The sequence below is a fragment of the Passer montanus genome, unplaced genomic scaffold (assembly GCF_014805655.1).
Source record: "Passer montanus isolate IOZ18808 unplaced genomic scaffold, ASM1480565v1 scaffold49, whole genome shotgun sequence".
Lineage (NCBI taxonomy): Eukaryota > Metazoa > Chordata > Aves > Passeriformes > Passeridae > Passer > Passer montanus.
Window position 1 is genome coordinate 870,454 of NW_024369818.1, and position 16,337 is coordinate 886,790.

General features: G+C 63.9%; 3 protein-coding genes across 5 annotated transcripts; 2 read left to right on the plus strand and 1 right to left on the minus strand.

The window, feature by feature from the left end:
• Positions 1–130: 130 nt before the first annotated feature.
• On the plus strand, positions 131–5,728 carry NOX1 (NADPH oxidase 1). Of its 3 annotated transcripts, XM_039722585.1 has the most exons (13): positions 131–1,056; positions 2,066–2,161; positions 2,533–2,643; positions 2,721–2,805; positions 2,881–3,023; positions 3,100–3,281; positions 3,467–3,605; positions 3,704–3,796; positions 3,959–4,185; positions 4,264–4,426; positions 4,515–4,661; positions 4,878–5,002; positions 5,181–5,728. In XM_039722585.1, the coding sequence occupies exons 1-13, from the start codon at positions 1,012–1,014 to the stop codon at positions 5,305–5,307; spliced, it is 1,683 nt and encodes a 560-aa protein (XP_039578519.1). In that variant the 5' UTR covers positions 131–1,011; the 3' UTR covers positions 5,308–5,728. The 3 variants fall into 3 exon arrangements, with proteins under 3 accessions (XP_039578519.1, XP_039578518.1, XP_039578520.1); XM_039722584.1 differs by having other exon boundaries at positions 3,959–4,426; XM_039722586.1 differs by lacking the exon at positions 2,066–2,161 and having other exon boundaries at positions 3,959–4,426.
• Positions 5,729–6,201: 473 nt separating this feature from the next.
• Positions 6,202–12,858, minus strand: CSTF2 (cleavage stimulation factor subunit 2). Its single transcript, XM_039722559.1, has 15 exons — positions 12,806–12,858; positions 12,679–12,768; positions 11,892–12,061; positions 11,299–11,435; positions 11,079–11,198; positions 10,830–10,985; positions 10,593–10,716; positions 10,223–10,285; positions 9,090–9,149; positions 8,347–8,488; positions 7,863–8,014; positions 7,319–7,566; positions 6,806–6,931; positions 6,539–6,664; positions 6,202–6,413 (listed from the first exon to the last, which is right to left on the minus strand). The coding sequence occupies exons 1-14, from the start codon at positions 12,856–12,858 to the stop codon at positions 6,542–6,544; spliced, it is 1,764 nt and encodes a 587-aa protein (XP_039578493.1). The 3' UTR covers positions 6,202–6,413; positions 6,539–6,541.
• Positions 12,859–12,905: 47 nt separating this feature from the next.
• Positions 12,906–15,363, plus strand: TRMT12 (tRNA methyltransferase 12 homolog). Its single transcript, XM_039722528.1, has 5 exons — positions 12,906–13,243; positions 13,688–13,838; positions 13,908–14,017; positions 14,607–14,764; positions 14,836–15,363. Exons 1-5 carry the CDS (start codon positions 13,060–13,062, stop codon positions 15,220–15,222), a joined length of 990 nt encoding a protein of 329 aa, XP_039578462.1. The 5' UTR covers positions 12,906–13,059; the 3' UTR covers positions 15,223–15,363.
• Positions 15,364–16,337: the final 974 nt, after the last annotated feature.

Below are 16,337 nucleotides of genomic sequence, written 5' to 3' on the forward strand. Positions count from 1 at the left end.
CTGGCAGTGACTCACACGGAGGGTGGGGACCGTCCCAGGGGCTGGCACGGGTTCACACACCTGCTGTCCACGTAAAACTGTCCTTCACAGGCACCGAAATGGAGCTGTGCCAGCGGGAAGTGGGGTGGGGAGCCCCTCTGTGGAGGCTGAGGAGCATGGTGGGATGGGGGCTGGCCCATCCTGCGCTTCCGTCAGCACGGCCGTGGCTGCAGGCCAGGGGAGAGCAGCACGCCAGCAAGGAGCAAGCCTGTCCGACCTGTTCCTCCAGGCTCAGGGGCCCAGAGCAGGCTGCTGTTCCCAGCTGGAGCACTGGACACCCCAGGGCCCAGGACCCTGCAGTGGGGGCAGGCAGGAGGGGAAGGCTGGCACAGCAGTGCAGTGGGTGCTGGTGGGACCCAGCATCCTGGCCCCAAACCAGGAGTGTGACACCCCCACCCCAGCACCCGTTTTTGGGGTCAGCTCAGTCTGGGTGCTGGACCGAGGATGCTCCTCAGCCCTGGGGCCCATGGAGGTGCAGCACCCTGGTGCTTGGTCTTGACTCACCTGTAATGGATGCCCGGGCTGGATCCTGGCACCGGTGCAGCGCCGTGACCCCAGGAGCTTCTCTTCCTTCGGTGTTTCCCTGGAAGATGGGCAGTGGAGGCTGGTGAGGGAGGCCAGGGAAAACGGAGCTGTTGAGCTGGGCACAGCATGGATCCTCCATGACTCCTTCCCAGGAAATTCCTGCCTTACAAAAAAAGCCCGTTTTTGTCCTCAGAGGTTGCAAAACCCCAGGAGGAGCAGCCAGCCACGCTGTGTGACCCAGCCGTGGGGGGATCTCTCAGGGGGCCATCCCTGGCCAGCACAACGGGCTTGTTTTGGTGTTGAATCAGGTCAGCCCTGCCTTCCCGGCAGGTGGCCTTTGAAACCACCGGCATTTCCTTAAACTCTTCTCAGGGAAAGTCCCGGCTGCCGCACCGCCCGCTGCCTCCATAAAGCGCCGGGCCGGCGGCGGGCGCGGGACAGCGCACCATGGGCAACTGGCTGGTCAACCACTGGTTCTCGGCCGCCGTGCTCGTGAGTCTGTGGGGCTGGGGCTCTGCTGGGGATGCTGGGGCTCGTGGGGGACGTGGGGACTGCTGAGCTGCCCCGGGGCTGGGCTCTGGGAGAGACAAGCATCCCTCTGCTCGCCAAGCGTCCCCCTGCGCGCCGAGCCGCGGACCCGGCAGCCCGGGAGGGATGATGGGCTCTGGAAACTGAAGGCCTGGGGAAAACACAGCTCAAGGGAAAGGGGGTCCTGGAAAAGTTAAAAATGCTGCTGCTTTGCCTGGCCACTTTGGCTGGGAGCCTTCCACGTGCCTCTTCTCCCCTTGTGAGAGGAGGAGGATGCTGTGAGAAGTCGTGGCAGGGTGAGGAGCTGGCACCGTGGGGACCATCTGCCAGCGCTGTGCTGCAGCATCTCTGGTGTAACAGAGCTTGCCTGGCCAGCACCCATCAGCTGCTCTGCGCTGTGTGGGGAGCTGTGAATGCAAGGGAACATGGGGGTTTACTGACAGTTGGGCTATTTTCATTTTTTCAGTTACTTAAAAAAGAAAAAGAAAACAGCCAAAAAACAAATACATGGCAGGCTGGTTTTTTTGGGACCTCTGTAAAAATTCATTGGCTGTGAGAGGCGGCAGCGTGGGGTGCAGTGGGGTTAGGCAGGGGACAGCAGCACAGTGGGGCCAGGTGAGCCAACTCCCCGTGGAACTTCCTTCCCCCAGAATGTTTCCCAAGCAGTCCTGACCACGCTCTGGATCTGCCTTCCCTCCCGTTACACGGGTGTGCCTGCTCCTGCCTTTCCTCCTTCCTCGTGCACGGGTGATGCACAGGGCACTGTGTGACAAGACAGCAATTCTGCAAGACTTCCACACCTCTCCCCACCTCTGACCCCGTGTCCCAGCCCTGTGCGTGACAGGACAGCTCACCAGGAAACAGGACAGATATGCTGTCTGTCCTGACACCCTCTGGCTGCGCCCAGCCCTGAGTGCTGCAGTGGGAGGCTCCCGGGCAGGGTCCCTCACAAGGCTGTGACTTTCCCCTGCAGGCAGCCTGGCTGGGCATCAACATCTTCCTCTTCACCTACTACTTTCTGTTCTTTGACCGGGACGAGCGCTATTTCTACACCAGGGCCATCCTCGGGGTAAGGTGCTCCCACAGCACCCTGCCTGCCCAGGCACACGAGCCCCTGGGGGCCCTGCTGCCGTGGGGTGGGGGCTGCAACATCCCACACCCCTTTCACGTTCTGTTCTCTCCAGCCCACCATCATTCCATCCCATGCCGTGGCATTGCACCATGCTAGTCCCTGCCTTGATCCCTGTCTGGTCTCAGCCCAACAGCATCCCAGCCCAGCCTAGCTCCCCTGTCCCAGTCCTCTCCTAGCTCACCTCTCCCAGTCCCCATGCCAGTCTCCATCCCAGCTCCCAGCCCAGCTCAGCACTGACTGGCCCCATCCTGGCCCGGTCCTGGCCCAGCACGCCAGGACAGTGGTGCTCACCCCTCTCTTCTCCCCAGTCTGCCTTGGCATGGGCTCGAGCATCAGCCAAGTGCCTCAACTTCAACAGCATGCTGATCCTGCTGCCCGTCTGCCGCAACCTGCTCTCCTTCCTCCGCGGGACCTGCTCGGTGAGTGTCCCGTGGTGGCACAGCCAGTGTGGCCGTCCCCGTCCCTGTGCCACCCTGACACCGCTGCCTCTCTGCAGTGCTGCAGGCGGACGTTGAGGAAGCAGCTGGACCACAACCTCACCTTCCACAAGCTGGTGGCCTACGCACTGGCCCTGCTCACAGGTACCCCGGCACTGGGATGGGGTGACAGCGGGGACTGGGAGCTGCCCGGTGGGTGACTGCCTGTCCCCTGTCCAGCTGTGCACACCATCGCCCACCTCTTCAACCTGGAGCGCTACAACCAGAGCCAGCAAGCCGCTGACAGCAGCCTCCCCGCTGTCCTCTCCAAGATGCACCTGCAGGGCAGCCAGTGGCTGAACCCCATCCACTCCAACCAGACGGTGAGTGTGGCCTTGGCATCCAGCAGCCGAGCAGCGCCTGTCCCCTGTGCCCCTAACCCTCCCTGCTGCCCTGCAGACCGTCGAGTATGTGGCTTTCACGACCATCCCGGGGCTCACGGGGGTGATCATCACGCTGGCACTCATCCTCATGGTCACGTCCTCCACCGAGTTCATCCGCAGGAACTACTTTGAGCTCTTCTGGTACACTCACCACCTCTTCCTCGTCTACTTCGCCGGCCTCGTCATCCACGGCATCGCGTAAGGCTCCTCAGCACTGCCCAGGGCAGCACGGCGAGGGCAGGGCACACAGCCCCTTGCACACAGACCCTAGCAGGGCAGCCGTGGGGCTGTGAGCTGCCACCAGCCCAGCTGGCCTCACGCCGTGTGGCTCAGCCCTGGCTGGGGCAGGAGCCGGCCCCTGGGCTCATCCTCACTCCCTGCAGCGGGCTGGTGCGTGGGCAGACGGAGCAGAGCATGGCAGAGGTGCACCCCTCTCACTGCGCCGAGTACCTCACACGGCGGGAGCAGAACTGCACCCACCAGTGCTGCACTGACCCCGAGTTCGGGGGCATCCCTGCCGAGGTAGGGCACTGGTGGGGTGGCTCTGGGGGAGAAGCTCTCCCCTTGCCCTTGGCCTGCCCTGGCCCTGCCCAATCCTTCGCTCTCATCCACCTTCACAGTCCTGGAAGTGGGTTCTCGCCCCCATCATCCTCTACGTCTTTGAGCGGATGCTGCGGGTCTGGCGGGCGCAGCAGAAGGTGGTTGTCAAAAAGGTGGGTGGTGAGGAGCCTGCTCCTCTGCCAGCTCCTGCCCTTGGGAGTCAGGAGCCACAGCCCCTCGCCGTGGTGGCCGTGGGGAGGCGGGCAGGGGCCACAGGCCCAGCCCCTTCCCAGGGACAGGGGCCAGGCTGGGCGCTGAGCCCTGCCGTGCCCCAGGTTGTCATGCACCCTGCCCGCGTGCTGGAGCTGCAGATGCAGAAGAAGGGTTTCTGCATGGAGGTGGGGCAGTACATCTTCATCAACTGCCCCGCCATCTCCCCGCTGGAGTGGCACCCCTTCACCCTCACCTCTGCACCCGAGGAGGATTTCTTCTCCATCCACATCCGGGCAGCTGGCGACTGGACAGAGCGTCTCATCGACACCTTCCAAGTGCAGACACCCAGGTGGGTTGGGGAGTGCCCAACAGGCCGTGCCAGGGGTTTGGGGAGGCCGTGCCTCTCACCCAGACCTGCTTTGGCCAGGGTGGAGGTGGATGGTCCCTTTGGCACAGCCAGTGAAGACGTGTTCCAGTACGAGGTGGCCATGCTGGTTGGCGCGGGCATCGGCGTCACCCCCTTCGCCTCCATCCTCAAGTCTGTCTGGTACAAGTTCCAGCAGGCTGACCAGACCCTCAAGACCAAGAAGGTACACAGAGCGTGCCATGGCACCAGCTGTGGGTTTCTTCCTCTGGCTCTGCTCCACCTTGAGCAATCCCTCTCCCCCTGTATCCCAGATCTACTTCTACTGGCTCTGCCGGGACACAGGAGCCTTTGCCTGGTTCAACGACCTGCTGGCCTCTCTGGAGCAGAAGATGGCCGAGTCGGGCAAGGCAGACTTCCTCACCTACCGCCTCTTCCTCACTGGCTGGGACACCAGCATTGTGAGTCAACCACAGGCTGGCACGCTGCAAGAGAGGGGCACAGGGTGGCAAGCTGGGCAGCAAGGGCAGGGCAAGCACGACAATGGCTTTTAGGCACAAAGTCCAGCACAGTGCTCGGTGGGATCATCATGGGTGCTTGGATGCTGCTCTGTGGTGAGGGACTGGAGGGGGGCTCACGGGTGGTGCCTGGGGTTCTCACCATCCCTGCCTGCCCAGGCCAACAACGTGGCACTGCACTTTGACACCGCCACGGACACAGTGACGGGCCTCAGGCACAAAACCATCTTCGGGCGGCCCATGTGGAACACGGAGTTTGCAGCGGTGGCTGCAGCCCACCCCAGGTGAGAGCTGAGCACGGAATTCGGGATGTTGGAGCTGGAGGCACGGCCTCTACCCTGGCACTCAGCACTGGGCTGGCTTTGGGAGAGGTGTGCCATCCCGGGCAGGGAGCCCATACAGCTTTTAAATCCCCTTTCCCTGAGCTGCCCGCCTGGCATGGACATGCCCGTGTGTTTGCAGGTCAGTGGTCGGTGTGTTCCTCTGTGGGCCAGAGGCCCTGGCAAGGAGCCTGAAGAAATCTTGTCACCAACACTCCAGCCTGGACCCCAGGAAGGTCAAATTCTACTTCAACAAAGAAAACTTCTAAGTGGCAGCGAGGCTGGCACCCCAGCAGGCACGGACCCTGACTGTGCTGCCTCAGGCCTTTCCAAAGCAAGGCCAGGGAGAAACATCTGGGCATGCACTGAAGCCAAGCAACACACAGCAAGGTACTCTCTCTGTGAGAACTTCCAGGTTCAAAGACTGCTGCCTGCCTGTCCTGGTGTCCAAGAGGTCCTCATGGAGCAAGAGAGCCTGCAGCTCCAGCCAGCCCCTGGGACAGCAGAGCCACGTTCTGTGATGCTGCTGGAGCAGCAGGGAGCTGTGGGAGCCCAGCGGGTCGGGCAGCACCACTGGATGGGGATGGGACATGGGCATCCCCGCAGGTGTCAGGGGCCAAACCTGCCCCTCAGGGTTTAAACACTCTTTTGTACAAGAATAAATTAAACTTCCTCTTCTTTGTAATGAAAGCCTCCGTGGTGACTCAGCTGTGCAGGTACAGAGGAGCCAATACTCTGCCCCTTGCAGGGCTGCAATAGAGGAGCTGGTTGACAGCAATCCCTCTGGGGTGCAGGATCAGACACCCCTCTGCATGGGCTGGCTGCCACCCTGGCACCCAGAGCCAGCCTGCAGGCAGCACACAGCTCAGCTCCCACAGGCTCTGCTGTATGCAGAGGGAAACCCCGCTCCCTGGTAAGTGATACTGCAATTGGATCCAGAGCCCTTCCTGCCCTGCCAGCAGGGACAGAAAGCCAAGCTCTCTGTCCTGCCCTTCCCCTAGACCCCTGTAAACAGCACAGTACAAGAAATTCCATTATTAATTCTTGCCCTGGTGTGGGGAGGAGGGAGAATGGCAAGTGGTTTGGACAAGACTGGAGCCAGGCCACGCTGCTCCCAGAACCCAACACTCCCACTCTGGCCTCCATGAGAGACCAAACAAGGCAGCCAGGGACATGGATTTACTCAAACCCTCCTCCCACTTTATTTCAAACACCATAAAATATACACAGGAAAAAAAAAAGGATGAACTGGAGGAAAAAACCTCTTGAGGGTGACACAACCTCTCCTAAAATGCACCATCAGCTCAGGCAGCAATGGGAAGCAGCGGCCCTGGAGCATCCCCTCTATCCAGCACATGGCATCTCCATCTTGTGCCTGCCAGAAAGAAGGAGAGGAGGGTGAGCCTGGCACAGAGGGAAGCAGGGCAGAGTGCCATCCTAGGCAGCTCTGTTTTACTGGAGGGGAGCAGGCCCAGGGTGAGACCAGGTTAAGGACATCACCTGTCAGGGTGCCCCTGTGGATTTCTGGATCTGCTCCTTCAGAATGAGGATGCTCTGCCGCTGTTCTGGGGGCAGCATGGCGATCTGGTCTGCTGTCAGCTGCAGGACCTGCATGATCAGTGCTGCCTGTGGGGAAAGAGGGGTCAGACAGGTGCCCTGCCAGAGCATCCACAGCGTACCAGAGCCAGGGAGGGGCTGACCCCGCCACAGAAAGGCACACAGAAGTGGTGCTCCTGCTGTCTCACCCTTTCCCTTTTGTTCCCTCACCTTCTCGTGATCCTGGGGGGTGACCTGGCTCTGTCCAGGGCTGAAGCCTCCAGGCTGACCAGCTCCTTGGACTCCTGCCCCAGGTATGCCTCCTCCCTGCATGCCTGCCCCAGCCATGTTAGGAACCTGGGGGAGTAAGAGAGGGGTTAGGGACTGGGGGTTTGTGGACTGAGCAACACAAATTCAGGAAGGTAAAACAGATGTTCAGATGCATGCCCTCACGGACTGCTTGAAGATGCCTGAGCACGAAGAGAGAGTGCATTTTACGTGCTCTCCCCTCCCAACTGCTGTGCTCCTTTCTGTGTCCCAGGAACAGGCAGAGACAGGCCTGAGCCCTGTCCTGTCCCCAGCTGCTGGGCAGTGCCTGGGGAATGGGACAGACGCCCTGAGCCCTCAGAGCCAGTGAGCAAAGCCTGGTGCTCTGCAGAGCTGCTGCTCCGTGGGACACCCCCAGCCAGCCCCAGCCCACGGGACGCTGTTGGTGCCCGACCAGCCCAGCAGAGCCGTGTGTACCTGGCGGGGCCCCTGCGGGCCACTGGCTCCCATGGTAAGTGGCCCAGGACCCTGTATGCCACCAGGCATCGGGCCACGCGGGGTGGGACCGGGCCCGCGAGGCTCCAGGCCCCGGGGCTCCAGCACCCTGGCCTCCATGGCCCTGGCCTCCAGCACTCGTGGCTCCAGGACCCGCGGCTCCAGGCCTCGCGCCTCCAGCGCCCGCGCCTCCATCACCCGCGGCTCCAGCCCTCGGGGATCTCTGCCGACTGCGGAGGAAACACAAGGTGAGCTCCTGAAGGAAGCAGCGCTGCAAGGAGTGTGGGAGTGAGCTTGCCGTCTCCATTGTCTGGGGGCTAGCAGGCACCCGAGAAGTGCAGGGCCGGGGGCAGAGGGGACATGCCTGGAGAAAGTCCCTTGCACCCTGGGACTGTCCCTCCTCGCCTGGAGCCAGTCATTTCACTGCCCAAACCCCCTTCCTCTGCCTTGGGTCGGGGCAGCCGGCTGCACTGACTTCCTGCCTGCACAATCCAAGCCACCCAGTGTTTCATGCCCCCTCTCTCACCTCGAGCATCCATCAAGGGCCCCCGCGGCTCTCCCATCAGTGGTCGGGGTTCTCCCATGGGTCCCCCCCTCATCTCATGGGGGGGGCCACGGCTGTCATGACCAGGCATATGGTGCATAGGGGCTCCCTGGTGGGGCGGCCCAAGGTAACCTCTGACGCAGAGAGACGAGGAGAGCAAAGCAGGAGGAGGAGAAAAAGCGAGAGAGTGTGAATCAGACACTGGCTTGGCACGGTCTGGGCAGAGCGCTGGGATTGCCCCCGAAGCCGGCCGCAGGGGAGGAGGGTGAGGCTGGCACAGGGATGGGTGCTGGTGGCCCCATGCCACAGGGCAGCTGCCATCACCCCGGGGATATCCCTTCCCCGGGGAAACGGGCCGGCCCCACGGCTGGCAGCACACAGGCTGGTGCCATCCCTGTCCTCAGCGAGAGGCTACCCTTGGGCAGGGGACAGTGCCAAGGGCTCCTCTCCTTCCCTCTCCCCTCACCTGGGCTCCACTTCTCCAGTGACTGAGAGCAGGGTCCCTCCGCGAGGGTCATTCGGGGCATCTCCCAAAAGGCCTCGGGGCGGCGGGCCACTAGCAGGTAGAGGTCCACGCTGCATAGGGGCCCTCGGGTCTGGCATGGGCACTGCCAGGGAGACACACAAGAACTCGTGAGGATCTGCATGAGCAGTGCCGTGCCAAGACTGTCCCTGGCGCTCTCAGGCCGGGCGTGGGGCAGCCACGCTGCTCCCCTGAGCTCTGCTGTCTGCTGGGGACACGGCCCCACACACGAGGCTGGAGCACACCACAGCCCTTCCCTGGCTGCCAATTTTATTCCTCTCTTTCTCCTCTCGGGTTTTATTTAAAGTTCCTTATGGCACGAGGGGTCAAACCAAGCATGGGTGCCCCCATGGCAATCCCTACAAGCGTGGGCATCAGCACCCTGCTGACGTGGGGCCAAGAGCAAAGCAAGACCTGGAAGGCTCCTGGAAGCACAGTGTCAAAGAGGGCTGGATCTTAGGCAGAAGCCCTTTTCAAACAGGCTCTCCTTTCCACTGGAGGCTCCATGCATGGTTCTAGCCTGTTCTCTCCTGTAGCCCTCAAAGAAATCCTGCCTCCATCTCCTGTGACTGCTGTCAGGCTACAAGGAGTGACATGCCAGTCCCTGGCCCTGAGAGCAGCAGGGTGAGAGCTGCTGTCTGCACACTCCACAGCGAGCTCCACGAAGAGGAGCTGGTGCAGGGTACCTTGGACGCGTTCGATAGACGCAGGCCTGGCAGGTCCCACGGGCGAGAGCTGCAGGTTTCCTGGGCAAGCAGCAGGAAAAGAGGGAAAGAGCAGACACGTAAATAGTGTATGCACACATGCACAGGCTCTGGGGACAGTGCTGCCTGCACGATCACGCACCCTGAAGTCCCCAGGAAAACCTACAGAGAAAATGTTCCAAGTCTGGCTTTATCAACCTCTTCTGTTCACGCCCCCTTTGTCAGCACAGGCAGGACAGCCAGCGTGGCACAGTCCTTCCCTCACTCGGGGACAGAGGCAGGCAGAGAAGACATCCTGCCAAGAGACACGGCACTCCGTGGGGCCACGCTGGCCCCACGACGCACAGCCAGCTCCTGCTCTCCAAAACCTCCTGGGTGCCAAGAACTATCAGACAGCTTTCAGGAAGACAGTGCCCACCCCAAAGAAAATGAGAGTCAGCTGACCCTAAGGCCAAAGGATCTCGGACTAGGCTGGCATGTTGCTGGAACAAGGCCTAGGATAGAAGTCAAGGCAATAGAGGTGACAGGTGTCAGCACGTGCTGCTCCTGGGAGAACAGGAACACCGGGGCCGTACTAACCTACACATGGCAACGTGTGACCCGTAAGGAACCGGGGCCCGGGGCTGGGCCGGACGGACCGTGCCTGCGGAGGGAAAGCCGAGCCGTCACCCTCCGCAAGTCCCTGCCAAGCGTGAAGCCAGGACGGAGGCGCAGCTCCCTCTGCTGGGCACGGCCGCAGGACGCGGCGGCCGCACCTGTCCCAGGCAGCCGGGGAGCACAAGGACCAGAGAGCAGCAAGCTCTGCCTGCCCGCACAAGCACAGGGACAGACACGGGCTCGCAGAGGTGGAAAACACAGACACATCCCGCTGGGGGGACAGGCAGCTCTCCTGGCTGCCAGGGCACGACTGCACAACAGCGTGCAGAACGAGCTGGGAGCCAAGCGGGGCACGGGCTGAGCCCTGGGAGCCAGGGAGCTGCTGCCACAGCCCTGTGCCTCAGGGAACAAAGCCGGGCACGGGGCTGGGCACAGCCGGGCTGCAGACAGCTGGGGCACAGCACTGCTCCCTGGAGCGAGGCTCACACCACACACAGCACTACACACGTCTGTTTTACCTTGTCCACGCTCCAAGGGGACTGGCCCTGCACCTGGCATCCCAACCTGTGGCTGCATCCCACCTGAGAGGGGACAGGCAGAGATCAGACCCCTCCTCAGCATGCCTGACCACTAACCTGTTCCTTTGGTCCCAAATACCTTCTTGCTCCCAGCTCCTGGGGGAGCACCTGGAGGTTTATTCCCTTGGTGTTGGTTCCCCCCAGGGATAATCCAACTTTGCAGCCCACCTCTGGCAGCAGCACAACCACAATGTACAGCACAGGATTACGTGTGCTCTCACAGGCTGGGCCCTCTGGTTAGGGGGAAGGCAGAGCGGGGTGTCTGCAGGACCAGTGTGCCCACGGGTGGGGCAGCTCGGCCCAAACTCACCTCCTGGAGCCAAGGGGCCAGGGCCTGGGCCCTGCACAGAGGCTGCCATCTGTCCTGGGGCTGGCACTCCCCCCTGCATGGGAGGCTGCATCAGAGGAGGAGCGCCGTTGACGTGCATGCCGCCCTGCCCGGAGAGACACGGCATCTCAGGGACACCCCACGCCGGGCACGCGCCCAGCTGGAGGGCTGGCACTGCCCGTCTCCCCTGCACGGCTCGTGGGGTGTGCAGGCTCTTACTATGGGCTGTGGCTGGGACGAGGGGGTGTTCTGTGGGTTCAGCTGCGCGTTGGGGCCCGGCCCAGGCCCCGGGCCCGGCCCAGGCCCTGGCCCTGGCACTGCCTGCTGGTTGCCTGGGATCAGAGGAGGAACACTGGTCTGGCGATGCAGGATTTTCTAGGGGAGGAAGAAGACGAAAAGAGTCCTTTCCCACTGCCACTCCACAAAGATTACCACCACCATCCTCCCAACCCAGCCGCAGGGACAAACCAGCGCGATCTCCGGGTCCACGATCCTCATGACCACCTGGGCCTGCAGCAGGGCATAGGCCAGCTGGGGGTTCTGGAGCAGCATGTTCCTGGCTTCCTGGGGGCTGTTCTGGACACACAGCTGCGAAGACAGGCACTGATCAGAGCTCTGAGGAGGTGTGCCACGGGTGGGAGGGCGCAGGCAGTGCCTCACACAGGGAGCACGGCCCTGCTGCACTCACCTTCATCTGCTTCATCAGCTCAAACATCTGCTCGGGTGGCAGGCTGGCCACGGCCCGGCTGATGGACTCGGGGGCATCCTCTGGGTTCACAGGGTCCCCATAGGGTGACTCTATGATGGGTGCACCTGTGCCCAAGCCTGCAATACAGTTAGTGACTTTTTACTGCAGCACGAGCAGTGCATGCAACGGGCTCATCAGGAGGGGAGCACCAGCCCACCAGGGAAAAGGAGGCACAGAACCAGGGAGACCTTAGGAGGAATTTCTTCCCAGAAGGGGTGGTTAGGCATTGGAGCAGGCTGCTCAGGGAGCCTGTGGAGTCACTGCTCCTGGAAGTGTTTAAGGCTGGAAGTGGCATTTAGTGGCGCAGTCTAGCTGATGCAGTGTGCTTGGTCAAAGCTGGGACTGTGATCTTTACACACCTTTTCCAACCTAAGCAATTCTGTGTTTCTGTGTTCACCTGGGAGTGACAACGCAGAGCTGAGCCCCTGGGGCACAACTCACAACACCCCCAGAGCAGGGCAGCTCTGCCAGCCTGGAGAAGAGACACGTTGTGCCCTGCAGCAGTGCCGCGAGGTGCCCCAAGGCCCACTCACTCTTGAGCTCCTCCTTGTTCTTCTCGCTGGCGGCGTTGTCCACGCGCAGCGCGCGCCCGCTGAACTCGCGCCCGTTCAGGTTGCGCATGGCGCTCAGCGCCGTCTCCTGGTCCTGGTACTCGCAGAAGCCATAGCCCTTGGGCTTGCCCGTCTCCCTGTCGTACACCAGCCTGGCACAGGAGACACGGGCTCTGAGGGCGGGCTGGGCACCCCGCGGTGCCCAGGGACCCTGCGGGCACGGGGACACAGCCCAGCAGGGCTGGGAGCAGTGACAGCTCAGGGGACACAGGGACACAGCCCAGCAGGGCTGGAGAGAGCTCAGGGGACACAGGGACACAGCCCCAGCAGGGCTGGAGCAGTGAGAGCTCAGGGGACACAGGGACACAGCCCCAGCAGTGCAGGGCCCCCAGAGCAGCGTGCCCACACCCACCTGCTGTGCTGGGGACACCCTGCTCCATCTCCAGGTGCCCCTGGCACAGCTGGCACAGCCTCACAACCCCCACAGGTGCTGCTCTGCGTGAGGAGCCAGCCTCGGGGGGCACGGGGAAGTTTACACGGGGTACCGGGCAAAGCTCCCGGGCCAAAGCGGCTGCCAAGCCCCAGAGCAGGCAGCCCGAGCAGGCGGCCAAAAGGTGCAGGTGGCACCTGGGCACGTGGGGGGCTGGCAGTGCCGGGGCACGGCCGGGCTGGGCGGTTGCAGAGGCCTCTCCCCGTTCGGGACCGGCGGCCCCGCGGCTCCCGGGCCGCTCCGCGGGGCTCGGCCTGCGGGGCACCCGGCCGTTCTCACCTAAAGCTCACCACGGGCCCAACCTCCGAGAAAATGTCCTTCAGCTGCTCCTCCGTGGCCTCATACGGGGCCCGCCCGAGCCCCCTTCCCCTGCAGGCCGCGGCACCGCCGCGCGGGCTCACCGAACACGGAGCGCAGGGAGCGATCCACGGCGGGGTCCCGCACCGACAGCCCCGCCATCGCGCCGCCCGCGCCGCTTCCGGCCCGCGCGCCGCCCGCCCGCCGCTTCCGCTTCCGCCCGCACCGAGCTCGGCAGCGGCGCTTTCAAAAAGCGCTCCGGCGGGAAACGCGGCGCCCGCGGCTGCGGCGGGGGAGTGCCGGGACCGCCCGGGACCCCCGGCACCGGGAGCGGCCTCGGGGATACCGGGAGCGGCCTCGGGGATGCCCTGCAGGGCCGCCCGCCGCGGCACGCCGGCACGGAGGCTGCGGGACGAGCTGCGGCGGCTGCTGGGGCCCGCCTGGTGCGCCGAGCTGGAGCGGGACGTGCCGCACGCCTGGCACAGGCACGGCGACCTGGTGCTGCTGAGCGAGGACTGCTTCAGGGCCGAGCCCTGGGAGAGGCTGGGTAAGGGCGAGCAAACCCCCCTGCCCTGCCCTGCCCTGCCCTGCCCCAGGCTGCCCGCAGCTCCCCCCCTGACCGCCCGGCCCCGCAGGCAGCGCCTGGAGGAGCAGCGGCTGCTGGACGGGCGCTACGGGCTGCAGCGGCTGCCCGGCGGCCGCGTGGCGCTGCCCGTGCTGCCGGAGCGGCTCCCCGAGCTGCGCCTGCCCTGCGAGCTGCCCTGCGAGCTGCTGCGCGTCCAGGTGAGCGCGGCCGCGGGCCCCGTAGCACAGCCCCCCTGCCCTGCCCTGCCTGCCCTGCCCCGGCCCGGGGTGCCCACAGCTCCCCGGTGCTTGCTGCAGGCTCGGCGCTCTGGGACAGGCTGGGTAAGGGCTAGCACAGCCCCCCTGCCCTGCCCTGCCTGCCCTGCCCCGGCCCGGGGTGCCCACAGCTCCCCGGTGCTTGCTGCAGGCTCGGCGCTCTGGGAGACGGTGGCCTCGGCCCTGGGGGCCCGGCGGGTGGCCAGGCGGGGACGGGTGATGCCGGACGGGATGCGCAGCCCCAGGGTCACCCTGCTGCTGGGCCAGCACGGCTGGGTGGAGCACGTGGACAACGGCATCAGGTGGGCAGCAGCTGCAGGGTGGGGCTGGCGGGAGGGGGCCGGCCTCACCGTCTGAGCGGGGTCTTCCAGGTACACCTTCGACGTGACCAAGTGCATGTTCTCCCCCGGAAACATCACCGAGAAGCTGCGTGTGGCCTCGCTGCCCTGCTCCGGGGAGGTCCTGGTGGATCTCTATGCAGGTAACTGGGATGGAGGAAGGACAGGTGCTGATGGCATCCAGGTATGCACGAAATGTCATTTCCACCTTATGAAAATACTCAGAGCTCCTGTCTTGTCCTTGAGCCCTTCAGCTGTGCTGGCACTGCTGTCCTGCCTGTGTCCCTGCAGCCTCTGGACACTTAGGATGTCCTGTTCTCAGGCTCTGTGCCTAGTGCTGCTTTGGGGAATCACCTGGATCCAGGGGAAGATTTGCCACTGTTTGTGCCTAAGGAAGTTAGTGCTTCCAATTTGTGCCACACTGAAAGGACATGGCACCCACAAAACTGCTGTGGATTAATCAAACTAAACAGTAATCTGGACACTTCTGCAGAGCCAGGCAGGTCTCAACCTGATGGCAAAGACTGAAGGCAAAATAAACTCTAAACATTTTTCAAGGCAGATTTTGCTTTTGCAGAAGAGGGAGGGATAAATTTCCATTCTTACAGTGTTTGGGCTTTTTCCAACCCAGAGCAAAGGCAGGGTGGCAGTGTGCATCCTGCCCTGCCCTCGGGGAGCAGTGTGGATCTCTGGGGGTCCCTGCCCTCAGCCTCTGCCTCCTCCTGCCCGCAGGCATCGGCTACTTCACGCTGCCCTTCCTGGTGCACGCCGGAGCTGCCTTTGTGCACGCCTGTGAGTGGAACAGCCACGCCGTGGAGGCGCTGCACAGGAGCCTGCTGCTGAACGGGGTGCGGGATCGCTGCCGCATCCACAGCGGGGACAGCCGGCAGGTGAGCGTGAGCGCTGCCCCCGGGCCGCGGCTCCTCCCCGCGGGCTCCCCTGACCTCCGCTCTGCCCCCAGCTGCAGCTGCGGGACGTGGCAGACAGGGTCAACCTGGGGCTGCTTCCCAGCTCGGAGGAAGGCTGGCCGGCGGCCTGCCGCGCCCTGAAGAAGGACACGGGTGGGGTTCTGCACATCCACCAGAACGTGGAGAGCCGGCCGGCGCCGCGCGGCGCGGAGCTGCTGGCCGGGCGCGGCTCCACGGGGCCACGGCGCCCCACGGGCCTCAGAGCCGAGTGGCAGAGCTGGGCCGAGGGCACGGCCGCACGCATCCGGGGGCTGCTGGCAGAGCTGCACGGGCGGCCCTGGCGCAGCAGCGTCCTGCACGTCGAGCCGGTGAAGTCCTACGCGCCACACGTGCACCACCTCGTGCTGGACCTCGAGTGCCGGCCCGTGCTGCCCGCTTAGGGGGGCACGGGCACCGCTGGGGCTCCAGCTGCCCTGGGAGGGTGCCCGGCAGTGTCCTGCTGCCAGCCTGCGTGTGCCTTGTGTCCCCCGGTTCCCAGGTGGCAGCAGTGCCTCCCCATGCCCAGGGAACCAAGGGTTCTGCTCCCCATGGCAGATCCCCTCAGGATCCAGACCAGGATGGAGCAAGCTGGGGCTCACAGTGTTCTGCCCTGGCTCTGCCCAGGTCTTGGACACGTGGTAGCACCTTGAGCCCAGTTTTCACAGTGCTGAGAGGCCTTGGGCTCCTGCTGGGTTCATTTCAGCAGGCCAGGGACAAGCTTTGTGCTTGTATTTACCAGCACGCTTTTATAATGTACTGGAAACAAGTCTGTTCATCTGGTTTCCTTCCTATCTTTTCTTCAGAAATAAAGATGTTTCACCACCTCTTGTTGGTTTCCACTTAAAACATGAACACTGGTGCACGTGTGGGGGTCTGGCCTGGGATGTGGGTGCTCTGGTGGTGTGTGGAGGGGCTCAGGGAGCACAGCCGCTGTGGCACTGTCTGCCTGCAAGCCCAAAGCCCTCTCCGTGTGTTGTGTACTCCGGATGGAGCGAACCCCTGCCCCATGAGGAAGCTCCCGCTGGCCCTTTGATGTCGCCGCGGTTTTTTCCACTGTGTCAGTGTCGCATCGCTTCCCACAGCGCTGGGAGCCTCTGCCTCTCCCGTCCCTGGGGTGCGGCCGAAAGTGCGGGCAGAGCCGCGTCCTCTCGTTTGCCTCGGGGCTGCAGCCGGGTGGCCTCCCCGCTGTCCTGTGGTGACACACGGGCTCCCCTCGTGTGGAGCCCCTCCTCGGCCGGCCGCGTGTGCTCCGTTCCCCGGTGCCTGTGCTGCGGGGGCAGGGACGAGGCGCCCTGCCGGGACCGTATCTCTGCCACAAGGACAAGGGCAGCGCTGGAGCCTTGCGGCGGGAGGACACCGCGCCCCTGGGCCCTCCTTGGGGGGTCCCCCGCAGTTCGGGTGTCGGTGCGCTCCGTGCTCCTCGGGAGAGGCCGCGCACCCAGCCAGGGCCACGGGGCACCGGGGAAAGCGGGGCTGGAGCGCGGCTCTGCCGGGCTGCCCGGGGCAGGGGCTGCGG

Bases quoted from the DNA above. Each gene is read 5' to 3' on its own strand.
- NOX1 (XM_039722584.1), top strand. From the start codon at position 1,012: ATGGGCAACTGGCTGGTCAACCACTGGTTCTCGGCCGCCGTGCTC. The intron at 2,806-2,880 runs GTACCCCGGCAC...TCCCCTGTCCAG, and splicing joins CGCACTGGCCCTGCTCACAG to CTGTGCACACCATCGCCCAC. The intron at 3,282-3,466 runs GTAAGGCTCCTC...CACTCCCTGCAG, and splicing joins CTCGTCATCCACGGCATCGC to CGGGCTGGTGCGTGGGCAGA.
- CSTF2 (XM_039722559.1), bottom strand. From the start codon at position 12,858: ATGGCGGGGCTGTCGGTGCGGGACCCCGCCGTGGATCGCTCCCTGCGC. The intron at 12,769-12,805 runs GTTCGGTGAGCC...CGCGGCCTGCAG, and splicing joins GATCGCTCCCTGCGCTCCGT to GGGAAGGGGGCTCGGGCGGG. The intron at 11,199-11,298 runs GTGAGTGCAGCA...CTGTCTTCGCAG, and splicing joins AGCTGATGAAGCAGATGAAG to CTGTGTGTCCAGAACAGCCC.
- TRMT12 (XM_039722528.1), top strand. From the start codon at position 13,060: ATGCCCTGCAGGGCCGCCCGCCGCGGCACGCCGGCACGGAGGCTGCGG. The intron at 13,244-13,687 runs GTAAGGGCGAGC...TGCTTGCTGCAG, and splicing joins CGAGCCCTGGGAGAGGCTGG to GCTCGGCGCTCTGGGAGACG. The intron at 13,839-13,907 runs GTGGGCAGCAGC...GGGGTCTTCCAG, and splicing joins CACGTGGACAACGGCATCAG to GTACACCTTCGACGTGACCA.